We start from the raw sequence: 14,156 nt of genomic DNA, 5'->3' as shown, positions 1-14,156 counted from the left end.
GCGTGTGTCTGGTGTGTGTCCGGTGTGTGTCTGGTGTGTGTCTGGCGTGTCTCACCTCCTCCTGACGCCCTGCATGCGGCGCAGGACAGCGCAGATGGAGTTGTGTTTGGCTTTAGATCGTAAGAACTCTGCGTATCTGTTGGAGAACTCGATGTCTCCCAGCTGCCTCCTGCGCTCCAGTCCCGTAGACAGCAGCTGCCTGAAAACACAAACATTTACATGGTTTTATTAGTTTTTACTTCATGTTTTGTTATTTTTAATTTGATGTTTTGTTTCAATCAAAAAATTACTACTACAACATACAAGACAATATTCAAACATTATAACCAGGGGATCTGGTTTTTAAATCTACATAAAAGACCAGAAAATCACATAATATCACGTAACACGTAACACTTGATCCATACGTCCTTCCACAAGAAGGATGTATGGATGTTTTAAGCTTTTTGTTTTTATCTCTTTTGGGTAGTTTTCATATTTTTGGAGGGCGACAAATCTACCTCTTCTAAATACTGGGGGGGAGGGGGGATATCCTCCCCATCACCGCCCCCCCCCCCCCCCCCCCCCCCCCCCCCCCCCCCCCCACAACAGCATGATTCAGAACATAATGTAACATTGTTATTTATTAATGAACAAACCAGACGTTTTGCTTTGCGGACATAATTTGAAGTTAAAAAGGTTATAAATTACAATATATCGCATAAAATCGAAATTTTTTTAAAGTTGCAATAATACTGTGACATAGATATCGTGATAATACCGTGTTGTTGGGGCTCTGGTGATTTCTCCTATAACCCCTATAAAACATTGCTTTAACAGACATTTTAAATCTTGACTCTGTAGCATTTGCACCTATAAAAGCTCCAACCTTCACATGGAAGTGAAGTGTTTTTTCTGTTTTTTCTTTTGTTTTTTTTACCTGTGTACATTTTTATTCTTTTGATGTGAACCCACCTGAGTCTGGCCTCGAGCAGAGCGTCTGCAGAGCTCATCTCCGACAGAGACCATGGTGCGTTTCGTTGTCTGATCTGAGTCAAGAAAGTCTCCACGTCATCTTCATCCCTGAGGTTGCGTGACAGGACACCAATTAAACCAATACAAAGAACAATGTCCTGAAATACGAATAACGCTGTTTGATGACAATGATTGCTCAGGTGTTGGTACCTGACAGGGAGGGATGTGGTGAGGTGGAGGAGGGCCAACAGCAGGAACACCTGAGTCACACTAATGGACGGCATCATGACGATGATGAAGATGATGAAGACGAGGATGACGATATCCTGAGGAGAAAACGCTTTTTTTAAACCTCTTAACAAGACAAACCCATCTTCTAATGTCTATTTGTTCTGGATCTGTTTGTCTTGAACTACTATTTACACAATAGTTTGCCTTTGTCTCTTTCCTTAATATTATAATAAATAAAACACATTGAAATTCCAAGCAGTGACAAATAACTACAAACAATAAACTGAGGCTGGGAACACGCCGCAGGACCAGAGAACATAGAGAGACACTTTACAGATAGAGTAGGTCTAGACCACACTCTATAATTTACAGAGACCCAACACTTTCCCACAAGCAAGCATGTGGTGCAACAGCAGTGAGGAAATATAGATTGTGAGCCTGTGGGACTGAACACACAAAGATGCAACTAAAGAAACACATAACTAAACCTGCAAGCACAGACCTGAAATGGACAAGTTTTACCGGGTACAAACTTTAATGTACAAGCTAACAAACAAAGGTTACTGCTACAGAATTCTATTTTTCAGTTATGTATATATATATATATATATATATATATATATATATATATATATATATACACATATGTATAAATATATAAGAAATTGTATATTAGGGTAAAATTAACAGTGTGATCCAATCAGAGGCAGAATGAGGCCAAAAGTAGCTGGGCCACGAGGCAGGTCCTTTGAGGTCAACACGTCTAGTGGATCTGATCTAGCATCTACCGCTGCAATGTTCAGCTGTCCAAATACTTACGGGCAAAAGTGTTATTATTATTAATTTAGAAAAAGAAAGTTAACCTAATATTTTTAAAACCTCACTAACACAATGAGAACATTTCCGACAACGATCTTGAACAGTTTCATAATCAACCTGAAAGATAACAAAATTTACAAAATGGACAAAAAAGTGTAAACACAAACATCAAATCATATGAAAAACACAACAAAGCAAAACAAGAAGACTAAAACAAAACCTTTACGTCCATTAACTTCTAACCATGGTAAGAAATGAACGTATAAAAAGTGATAAACACTAAAAAGTGTCCACTGGCGATGTGGAGAGACTCACCTGCACAGATCCTGCTCCGAGACCAGATCAGACCTGCAGACTGGCTGTTGGGTCCGAGCCGCCTGCTTTTGTAACCCCTCAGGTATCGACCCCCCGACAGACTTCCCTCTGATTTTATTGTTCTGACTATTTACCGTGTCAAAACATTAAGTGAGGAACCAGATTTTCCTGTTGGTTTGCTTCCTGAAATCTTAATGAAATTATTGGATCCGACTTCCCTAACGAGCTCTAATCCCCCGTGAGAGCTGCCCGCTGTTTGCGCACGTGAAATCACCCTCGTGGATAGTAAACAAAGAGTATTGATCCACAAACACACGTTACTATCTTTTTATTACTCTGATTTGTGCTTCTGTTTGTTGAAAGATTGTTTAAAGGTGACCGACACAATTCATCAATGTCACATATGAGTCACAGGGGCCAACTTCTACTTTGATAGTTTAAGTACATGATGCTGACATCGGTTTTTGGCGCTTTTACTTAGGATTTTTAATGCAGGACTTCAACTTTTTATGAAGTATTTTTAATTGTTGTGTTGGTACTTTTATGTAAAGGATCTGATCTTCCACCACCGTCAAAATCAATTTTAAGAGCAAAAATACAAAATTCTGGGGCTCCAGCTAGCTAATACAAATACTCGCCTGTTTTTGTTCCAAACTGAGGAGCTTTGAGCTCCACAATGTGGGTCAAGGAAAACATCACTACCCCCCTTCGATCTTCTGGACCGAAGAAATAATTGATCAATAGAGAAAACAACTGGCAGATTTATTATCATGAAATAATAGCTGCAGCCATGAAGAAAATGAGAAAATAATGTTGGAAAAAGGGAAACAAAGTCCCAAGTTTCCACAAATATGTCCTACAAAGGTTTTTTTACTTCTTTTCAAACAGAAACATCTTAAAAATAACTATGTGTGGGATCAGTTTAAATGTCATCACACACAAAAAGTGAAAAGAATTTAAATTTCAGCTCAATTTAACCCTCATGTCGTCCTCGGGTCAAATTGACCCGTTTTCCTATATCTATGTTCTTTCAATTCCCCAAAATAACATGATTGATTCCACACAACGCTCTTTGGCAAGGAGTGTGATTATCCATCAACATCCATTCCTTTAATTTTAGTCTAACTAATTCCTAATTTCTGCTTTTCTAACTAAAAGATTAGGTTTAATTTCCTATAAATGAGGTTTATTGACCATAAATCCCAAAAATAACTGTTATACTGTAATAGTTAATAAGTAAGTTTTGAAAATGTAAAAAAAAAGTGACAAACATTGAAAAAGATTTGCGTTTAAAACGAGCCGTCAGGACTTCCACACGGTTGCGATGTCACAACTGAAACCCTACACACAATATTTGTTTACAATAACTTCCGGGTTATATAACCCCGGCTTTAATGGTGCTGAGCAAATGGGGATGAGGACCAGCTGCATCTACTCTCATCTCATTCCTCTATGATGCATGTTTGATGCTTATATATCTCACTTTTTCTAATATTAGGTTGGAAAGCTACTTTAACTGTTGGGCCCCAGATTAGAGCCCGACTGATACATCACCGGGCCGATATTAGGCACTTACCGATATAATGGTAAAAGCATTTATAATGCTCGATTGAAAGAAAAACAACTTAAAATTCATTCATCAGAATCATTTATCACGACAAATAAATGATTATGATAAATTCATATTTTTTTAAAAACGGACGATCAACCATGTTATGAGTGATGGCGTTGCATAGTCTGTCCACCAGAGGACGCTCTACAACGTCCCTGTCTGTTTATGTTTTGTAATGCGTTTCTGGATTTATTTATTTTTAAATATATATTGGCTGAAATATCGGCATATCGGATTTTTAAATAATCAAATATTTGGTATCGGCCTTAAAAATCCTTTATCTGTCGGGCTCTAACCCAGACTAAAAAAAAGACGTCACATAGGTCGGACCACTGTGTTTCATCCACAAACGTTAAAGTTACGGCTGTATATGACAACGGGACTAAACAAGTGTGCATATTTCACATTTCTGCGACTCAAATCCAAACCGTTGTTGTCTACCTGGACGTTATCTTTATGTCAGCGTTGTGTCATGGCGATTCGGTCTATATGTTATAGGTAGAAAGTGCCGCTACAGTGCTGTGCAGTGCTTGATATTCGTAATAGATACTTATACTTGATTTTTTTAATTTTTTATTATTATCTGTCTATGTATCTGTATATGTATGTACACACACAGTATGTATGTATGTATATATGTATGTGTGTATAGATGTATATATGAATATGTGTGTATGTAATTGTGTATGTATGTATGTATTTGTACATACTATATGTATATTATTTTATTTATTCATTTTCTCAAACTGCCAATATTAAAAATCTTAGCTGTTTATTGTCTAATATTTATTGGTTGGAATGGGGAGGATATGGGTGATTTTGGTGTGATGGAGAGCTTTTGTTTTTGTTTGTCAGTATGTGTGTTTGTTTGGGATGTATGTTTTTTATTTGTATGTCCCCTCAAGTTGTTTTGTTAACTGTTTTGTCTAAATTGTGAATGTACTGTATTTTTATTTTTTATTTTTTGTTGCCTTTAAGGAGAAAACGAGATGTCACATCTCAAGGGACTATTCCTAATTAAGAATTTCTGTTAGAGTCATTCCCCGGCTGCAATGGCAGTGCAGAGACTCAGAGAGGGCAGATGCGGAAGACCCGTAAAAGCTGACCAATCAGAGCAGACTGGGCATTTTGAAGGGGGGCTTAAAGAGACAGGCGCTAAACCTGATCGCTTCAGACAGGCTGAATACCGGAATAATCAGAGACGGTTTAGAACAGAGACGCCCAAACTCAGACTAGTTCTCCATCAAACCTCTGTCTGTTATGCAAAATCCTCCATGGTCTGTCATCTCCTCCACTCGGTCAGTTTGTGACCATTAGCAACACCACACAGATGCCCCCTAATGTCTGTATTACATTTGTATACTGTATTTATCAACAGGATTTGAAGAGTTTTATCTGTTTAACTACTATTTATATTTGTGCTGTTGACTGTAATCTTCTTATTGTTGTTGTTTTTTAGGGAGACAATTTTAGGATCTGTCCAGGGACAACGGATGAAAATTAGCCTTTTGGCTAATTCTGGTGCATTTACAGCACCGTTAATTAATGTACACTGTCCCTGTCAAATAAATTAATAAAATAAATCAAAAACATCTGTGTCACGTAGGCTCAGCCATGGCCACGCCTCTTTAGGAGACTAGTGGCAGGTCCGAGTGTATCGATTCTGATTGATTCTTCATTATGAGCAATTATTTCGCCCCATAGTCACCAAAAGTATATATTGGACTATATTCAAAGTTGTGCGTGTATCTGCATGTATGTTTCAGACAGAACAACTATGCAACCTTTTGACCCTGAATGCAGTATCGCTCGTCTCTGGTGTACAGTAGATTGATGAAAAGTGCAACTAGAAGCTGTTAGCACGACACCATATATAGTTTGTCTGTTGAGTTTCCCTGTTTCTAGTTAATAGCAAGTAGTTCTGTGGGCTGGGACACAGCCCCCTCTCCCCAGCGTACATGCTCACCGTTGCTAGATGACAACAAACAGCTGTGCCATCAAGGACACCACCCCCACCCCCGCCCCTTGCATGCTAATGCTCACCCATAAACCCTCTGTGTAATCCTACGTTATTTGAACACATTCGCAGACTGCTTTGGCACTCTCTTCTTGGAAGAGAATGATAAAATAACAAATAACTCCAGCGTTTCAGACGATATTTCAGTCAAAGAGATTTTCCACTATAAATGACCCGTTTTTCACCAGTCACATACAGTATGTACAGAAAATCATGGCACTAAAATGGCATTTTTCAGATGTACACATTGTGTGATAATTAACTTTGTTTGAGACCTGTTTCTGTCTCAGGACCAAACTCTCGCGAGATTTGCCAACACAGAGACGCTAACGTCAGCTAACATTTGTTAGCGCTAACAAAACTAATCCCCGTGATACTAAATATGTCTTGTAAAAATCTAACTTTAGCAAAAGAAAAATTTTATAAATCATTTAAATGTAACTTTTCATCCATCAACACGACATTCACTACATGTTCAGACGAGGCCACGCCCCTTAGAAGACAGGAAGTGTCTTTTAAAGGATCTTTGGTATAATAGACAGTATAAGAATAAAGTGATTTTTGAACATTAAAGCATGTAAACATCTTAAAAACCCCAAATAGGAAGTGAAATGAAAATGAGCATGCTATGGGACCATTTCGCACGTTAGCAACAGAAGCTAGTTTGTCTAAAAGTTAGGCAGCTAACTTTGTTATGTTATTAACCACAGAGGTTTTCCACCATGAGAACACATATTTAAACAAAACAATCATTTAATAATATCTTTCAGTGGTCTCATGTGAAGGATACAAATTGCAGACACGTTAACAGTTGAATGTTTTTATTTCCTGATAATTGAAACAGCTACAGCAGAAGAGAAAGATCAGTTACAGCTCAGATTATAGAGGTCGACTCATTCAATGGATGAAACTGGTTTTCAGCGTCAGATTACAACTACAGTGTTAAAAAAAAAATATAGATTTATCCTATTTGTTAGTTGGAGAGGTTCAGATTGGGAGGAATAATGTTTAACTGAGCTACATGTTTTAATTTCACGAGTATTCACTTTGTATTCTGCTAAAAAATGGACATTTGAGTTTATTTTGACATTTAAAAGAAAGACTATTCACTAAAGATAATCCTCATTTCTCGTGCTAACCCTTAATTCTAATTACCTGATAAAACTAGAGATGTTCTAACGATTTGGTTGCATCTTTAACTTTACCTCTAGGTTTTTACATGTTTCACTGCTTCACTTCTTAAATTCAGGGCTTCATACATCAGCAACATCTAATAACAACATCAGTTAATTTCAGTATTTCATCTGCGGTGCATCTGGGGTTTCAATGATAACTAATTGAATTTGTAAGAAGATTTAAAACTTGATAATGCAAATCTACACAGCTAATTACATTCAAACAGTCTTGACAGCGTTGACATAGAGGAAACGGAGAGCTGGAAAATTGGGCAGGCTAGCATGTTAGCTGTGTTTATCTTATTGAACCGCTCTCCCCAAAGAGATGCTGCATTGACTGTGTTATTGTCCAGGTAGCATGCTAACTGCTAAATTGTAGGAAGCATGTCGGCAGACTGTGAACAACAAGAAAACTTCACGTTTCTGCCTTCTTTTTTCTGGATACTTCTTCTTTTCACTAAGTGGGAGATCTCAGAGTGGCGTACAGTAGGCCTAATTCCTGAAATCTCTAACTCAGCATTAACTAGAACAGGCTGACATGAACGTTTTTTCCCCAGCTAGTGTTTGGTAAATAAGGCCTGGTCACATTCAATCTAGTGCACTAATGAATCCAATTAGTTTTTGGTGAACTTTGACATGCAAATACATCCCGTTGACCAATGACAAGCCATTAGCTATTGGGCTTGTTAGCGGTTTACTCAAACCCTACTGTCAGAGTATAAACTGCAACACAACAGTGACATAGTTTATGTGTGAATGTATGGTCCTGTTAGCGACCAAGCTAATGAGCTTGCTAATTAAATCAATGAAATTAAAAGAGTAAACAGCCCAGTACAGAGAAAGTAGAAAGGAGCTATCGCGTTTGACTAGAGCTAGCATGCTTCCAGATTGCCAGTTTGTTAGCCAATACTACGTCACCAAGCTTCAGGCACCGCCTTTTTCATTAAAATGGGCAGATTCATTTCTCTGTGCCACTTCTTGTTATGACGGGGGCTTTTTTCAGACTGTACGTGAACGTTTGTGAATGCAACATTAGCTAGTAGCAAACCAGCTAGCTCGGCAGTGAGCTATTATGGCTAGACAGGACAGCTACTGCCTTTAGCAACTTAGCTATCTATGTGGGCTAGCGTAGCTGGCTAGGGCATGTTCTTGGCTAAATTGCATGTTAGCGGTTAGCTCACAAGCTAGAGTAGCTCCCCAAGTCGTTACCAAACCACAGACTTATTCATGAAATCATGCAAGTGATTTAGCCAGTTTCTGGTTTGACCTGGCACTAAATCTATAAAGCACCAACACATTTAAGTCATAATTGCAGCCAGCTAAATGGAAATATTATTATCTCCCAATTCATCCACCTCAGTCATCAGTCGACCTCTGTGTGCGCATGATTGACACATTTGGTTTGTTGTTGTTTGGAGGTTTTACAGAAAACGTTCAGATTCTTATTGTACATCAATGTGTTAATGAATCAACATGAGACAGATGGCTGAGCTAAAAAGGTCTTCACAGGTCCACACGGTTCCTGCTAACATTATAGTTAGCCTAATAATCATGCTACATTGGCTTTCACAATCATATTTGAAGACGCAAATGATGAATCCAGCTACAAAAAAAACCCCTAAAAATTAAGACGTTACAACAGAACCACAAACAGTCGTTGAGAATAGGCTCTGTTTTAAAGCTAGAATGGAGAGTTTGGTATTGCATGAATCTAGACAATCTAAGAAATCCATGTCATTGCTGAGGCTTAATTTAGGCAAAGGAAACACTGGTATTGACATTTTCACAGATGTATGGGTTTAGGTACACCGTCTCTGCCCTAAAGAAAGCACTTTTCTACCTTGATGTAACTGCTTGGGGTCCATTTTTAACAATATTTTTAACACTGCACCAGGTTAGAGGGTTTCTTGTACAATTCACAGCATTAATTATCTGGGAATCTCTTTCAGATCCATGCAAAATGTTGTATTGGTAACTGAAATTTCACTCATTGAATTGATATATAGAATCAAATCAGAAATCAAATATGGACATTGTGAATTGTTTAACAGATTCAGGGAAATCAGTGGTGACACGCAGCCCTCTTGTATTCCCGTTCTCTATTATCATGCGGCTGCAGTTGTTGGGGATTCCTTTTGGATCCGGTCTGTTTTTCCTTGTAATGTAATGCATGCATGTAAGTTTTCGGTTGGTTTTTGTACAGATACTTATTTGATTGGGTCCAAGTCTTTGGACCCGTGAAGACCTCCAGGCTGAGCCAGACCTGTCCCAGACAAACAGACAGCTACATCAGTTAACTCTGGCTGGTATTTGGTCAGATCAGGATCAAGAGAGAGTGGATTGGTTGGCGTTTTGGAACACCGTGAGCTGCTACTGGTTCCCTTGCCCTGTCAGTTTGAGTCCAGCTCGACGCCAGCAGAGAGGAAACAGGATTGCTCGTCAACCATTAAACAACACACAAAGATACAGGTTCTACAGTCTTGACAGTCCAGTGCTGACACTCTACTTCCTGCCTGGTTCATGCTTCACTCAGTATTTTGGACACTAACCATATTAATTCAAATGTATGTCCCCTTTGCATATGCAATGTTTGCAAACCCTGCCCTGATGATTTATAGCTCACAGTGGAGCTAAAAATGTTCACTTTGTCCTGAGTGTGGTGCTAGAGGAAACAGAGGGTCATTCAACTCTGAATGGTTCAGCCTCCTGAAAGAAGTAATCAGATCCGGACGTTTTATGAAGATCTGATAACATCTGTGTGGACAAACTGACACGGCCATCCTCAGGCTAGGTGACCAAAATGCTACTTCACTATGAATAATATGAGTAAAGAACAAGATGCCGCTCCATGTAGACTGTAACTCATGTGGACTGTTGGCATCAGGCTACGAAATGCCCAAAGCTGGGAGACTAACAATGATCCAAAACAAGACTGAACAGGATGCGTTTGTGAGCATATGGTTGAATATCAACACTGGACTTTACAGTGAAACTTCCTTTAAAAAAAACAAGAATTCACAAAACTTCGAATACTTCAAAAATAACGAACCTTCCACTAAAACAATAATATTCCCGATTGGACTTTAGTGTGAGGTAATCTGCATTTACAGTTAGATGGGTCCATTTATACACAAATGGTTTTCCCTGTTGGATTTAATGGAACTTTAAGAACATTTTTAGCTTATGTGGATACACTTTTAAAACCATATGGCCAAAAGAACTTTGAGAGCGTTGTCTACGCCCTTTATTGCAGTGATTCCCAACCTTAAAACAAGGCAATGTCACAGGTTGCATGTCTATGGTTGTTAGATGTTCAGATCAAATCGTTTTATTTGCATTATTACGACAAAAAAGTATCCTTGTCTTTTTAGCGCTACCCTGTAATGACAATGCTAGCATGCTAACGTTTAGCCCCCAAGACGTTCACCATCTTAGTGTGTTAGCATGCTACAGCCAAGGCTGATAAGGTATGTCGTTAGCTTTGCAGGTATAAATTTAAAGGCTACTACAATTCATCCTGAGTGGAACATGGACGTCTCTACCAGCTTTCATTGTAATCCAGCCAATAGTTAGTTGAGACATTTCAGTCTGGTGGTCAAAGTGGTCGAGTATGCCACGCCACTAGAGCTGGGCGATATGGATAAAATCAAATATCACCATATTTTGACTAAATACCTTGATATTGATATTGTAGTGTTGGTTTGGCTTTCACAAAATATTTACACAATGAGCCTTTTTAATAAATAATCATAAGTAATGTGGATATAATGACAAAGTGGTACTGTAATGCAGACTTTAACCCTTGTGTTGTCCTCGAGTCAAATTGACTTGTTTCAAAGTGTTTTATACCAGAAAAATAGATTTATTTCAACCATATTGCCCAAAAAACATGGATGACTCCATACGACACTCTTCAGGTAAAATAATGATTACTTTCATGGAATCTTTTGGATGTTTTATTTAATCTTTTAGAATGTGAATTATTTTTCTTTCTTTTTTTAATGATTTCAAAACAGTATCCGGACTAAACTTGGACATTTACCCATCTGTGATCCACTCAACATCATCAGATCTTAACTATTAGTCAAAACAATTAGTAATTTCTGCTTCTTTAACTAAAAACGTATGTATAATTTAATATAAATGAGGTTTGTTGACCATGAATTCTGAGAATAAGTGTAAAACCTATTATTAAACCACTTCAGGTTTTTAAAAAAGCGCCAAAAGCTGGAAAAAAAGTTACAAATAACTCAGATAATGCTACAAAAACATCAGAATAGCACAAAAAAATGTTAATTTTCAATTTTCACCTAGAAGGACAAGTTCATGGTTAACGGGAAGACAACACAAGGGTTAAAACCAGGAAATGACAACACTTATGCCATTTTATGATATCCAAAATCTAAGACGATATCTAGTCTCATATCACAATGTTGATATATCGATATATTGCCCAGCTCTAGATGGAAGCTGGTTGGGAAACACTGCTTTAGAATTCTTTTGGGTTTTTATTTTATGGGAATCTTATTAATTAGTGGAGGTTTCAGACAATTAACTCAAGGTTTTCTCATAACAAATTAAACCCGACAGATGATTGCGTTGCACCGAGAGAAAAATTGAAGTTATGGCTACAACTGCAGCTGATTTTGAAGACAGAATATCTGCACCGTTTGAGTGAAACATCTGTGTTAAAGCAGTACTTTTTCAGATGGTTTACTCTGAGTCCTGTGGTTGCTCAGGTCGTTTGCATATTGAGCAGAAATTAAAGACATTTAAGACATTAATGCGTGCGCTGTTCAGCTCACTCAGCCACGACCAGCTCAACTGACACAAAACCTTCGTGACTAAAATGAAGATTTGAGATTTTTCATGGTTCATTTTTTAGCCTTCTAAATTGCTGAGAATTCAAATATGTAAAAATAGAATTTTTTTAATAGTTAAGAATGAGCTCAGGTTTTCCTGAAAAACGACGGAAACACGAAGGATTGAGAAGCCGAAAGGAAAAGGAAAGTTCAACAGTGGAACATAAATCTGTCAGCACTATTTTCCCCTTTAAGTACACACCATGTGAAGGGGATTTACTTTCTACTTTTCATGGATGCCAATTAACCCGTGACCCCTAAGGATTACAGGACTGCTGGAATGACTGGCGATAGACGCCTGGCATCCTTAAAGCATGTAACAGATATATCCAAATCCTGGACCCTTTCTGAGCATTCAGTGTAACTAAAAACTATTCAAAATGTGAAAACAAGCTAAACGTCTAATACTCTACGTGAAAATAAATCAGGTGCCAGACACCCAGAAGCCATTCAAAACCAAAAGTGTCACCCAAAACACAAGCAACCTGTGAGGGTGACGCTTCACTCTCCAGGTAAAGCAACGTCCTGACCATTTCTGCACAATTAGCTTCTAGTTTCCAGAAGATATCGACGTAAAGCAGGTAAGGACAATTGAAGGAAACCACACCTCACTTCCGGTGTGTGTGGAAATCGTGGATATTCAAACCTAGAAAGTAACGTTATGTCTCCTTCCCTACTGCTGATCTTTGAGTAACAGCACAACTGGTTGATGGGTAAATCCTGTGGAGCCTCCTGGTGAAGGACGCGGTGATTGTCACAGTGACGGGGGACGTGGTCCAGAAACAGAGCGATGACTCCAGTGTCTGAAGGGGGAACAACGGGGGTGTGGGTCTATATTGCACAGGGGTTGGGGAGCTCCTCAAACACCTTAGGTTCCTCGATCCCTCGTGCAAACAGCTGGATGAACTGGCAGTGCACTCTGGGATTAAAAGAAGGAGAAGGTGTTTTTAAAGAGAAATCCCCCCCCCCCGGGTTAAAATATTTAATATTTGACAACAACAAAGCGAGAGACTCCTTACCGGACGTCGATGGCCGTGTGGTTCAGGATCTCGCCGTCGCAGTTCCAGCTGCTGTAGGCGGGGGCGCAGCCGCAGGCCGGGTGGTCTCGGCAGATCTGGCTGAAGATCTGGTGCTTGCCGTTCTCCCGCAGGTCCAGGTCTGAGTCGCTCTGGCAGTGACGCGGCGTGAAGCGGAAACGCCGCACCCGGTGGACCTCAACAAACGCCAGGTCGAACTGGCCCGGACAGAATCAGAATCAGGACTACTTTATTGATCCCCGAAGGGAAAGTCCGTGTTACAGTTGCACAAATATTATAAATATCAGAGTAGACATATAAATAAAGAAATATAAGGAGTGTGGATATGTACGGTATTTACATGGTTGATGGAACGAGGCAGTTAGCGAGGACAGCAGGTGGATCGGTACCAGGTGTTCTGGTTTTGGTACTTTTTGATTCTTTCACAATCCATGGGTATAATAAACTTCTAGAGACAATACATCATGGAGACTTTTCTAAAAATGAACTGATTTCTAAAGAGAATGTACTTCACATGTCAGTCAGTCGGTCTGACATGTATTTTATTTGAAGTAGTACTTCGAAGTACTTAAAATGGATTTTCTGCTCTTGGTCTGTTTTGCTGGAAATGGATATGATGTAGTAGCTGTACCGTATATTAAGGGGGGGGGAGATCGATGCAGCATAGTATCACGATGTTTTCCGTGGCAATACTGTATCGACACACTGACGCCAAGTATCGATCTATTATTATATTTGTGTTGGTCCGTTTGTCTGCCTGACAATCCCATTCTGCAGCAATGACATTAAAGTGAGAAGAACAAACGGAGACATTTATCCTTTTAGATGAAACCGATGTTTGAAAAGATTTGAAATTGGTAAAAAAAAAAAAAAAAGTGAAGAGGGGAAAAAAGGTAATTATTCAGTATGTTTCAAATCACAATAACATCAAATTGTGATATGAGGAACGTGACGGTATCGTATCATGGGGTCCCAGGTGGTTCCGGGCCCTACCGTATATACAGAGAATATGCAGGTAAAATATTTGGTAAAAAAAATTAAATGTATTCTAGGGAAAACAATCAAATCATGATTCATATGGCTTTCAATCAAGTCCTTTTAGGCAAGACAAGGCAGCTTTATCTGTAGAGCACA

At 38.9% G+C, this 14,156-nt stretch overlaps 1 protein-coding gene across 1 annotated transcript in view; it reads right to left on the bottom strand.

The window, feature by feature from the left end:
• Positions 1 to 12,012: 12,012 nt before the first annotated feature.
• Positions 12,013 to 14,156, bottom strand: part of LOC117949035 (ceramide kinase-like) — a 13,018-nt gene continuing 10,874 nt past the window's right edge. The window contains exons 12-13 of the mRNA XM_034879024.1: positions 13,005 to 13,219; positions 12,013 to 12,904 (exon numbers count right to left, since the gene is read on the bottom strand). Of these exons, the coding sequence (XP_034734915.1) occupies positions 12,817 to 12,904; positions 13,005 to 13,219 (303 nt within the window). The 3' untranslated portion in view covers positions 12,013 to 12,816. The remainder of the gene's footprint in view (positions 12,905 to 13,004; positions 13,220 to 14,156) is intronic.

The sequence above is a fragment of the Etheostoma cragini genome, chromosome 8 (assembly GCF_013103735.1).
Source record: "Etheostoma cragini isolate CJK2018 chromosome 8, CSU_Ecrag_1.0, whole genome shotgun sequence".
NCBI classification, from domain to species: domain Eukaryota; kingdom Metazoa; phylum Chordata; class Actinopteri; order Perciformes; family Percidae; genus Etheostoma; species Etheostoma cragini.
The sequence above is the reverse complement of the archived record's forward strand: the minus strand, read 5'-3'. Positions and strand labels throughout refer to the sequence as shown.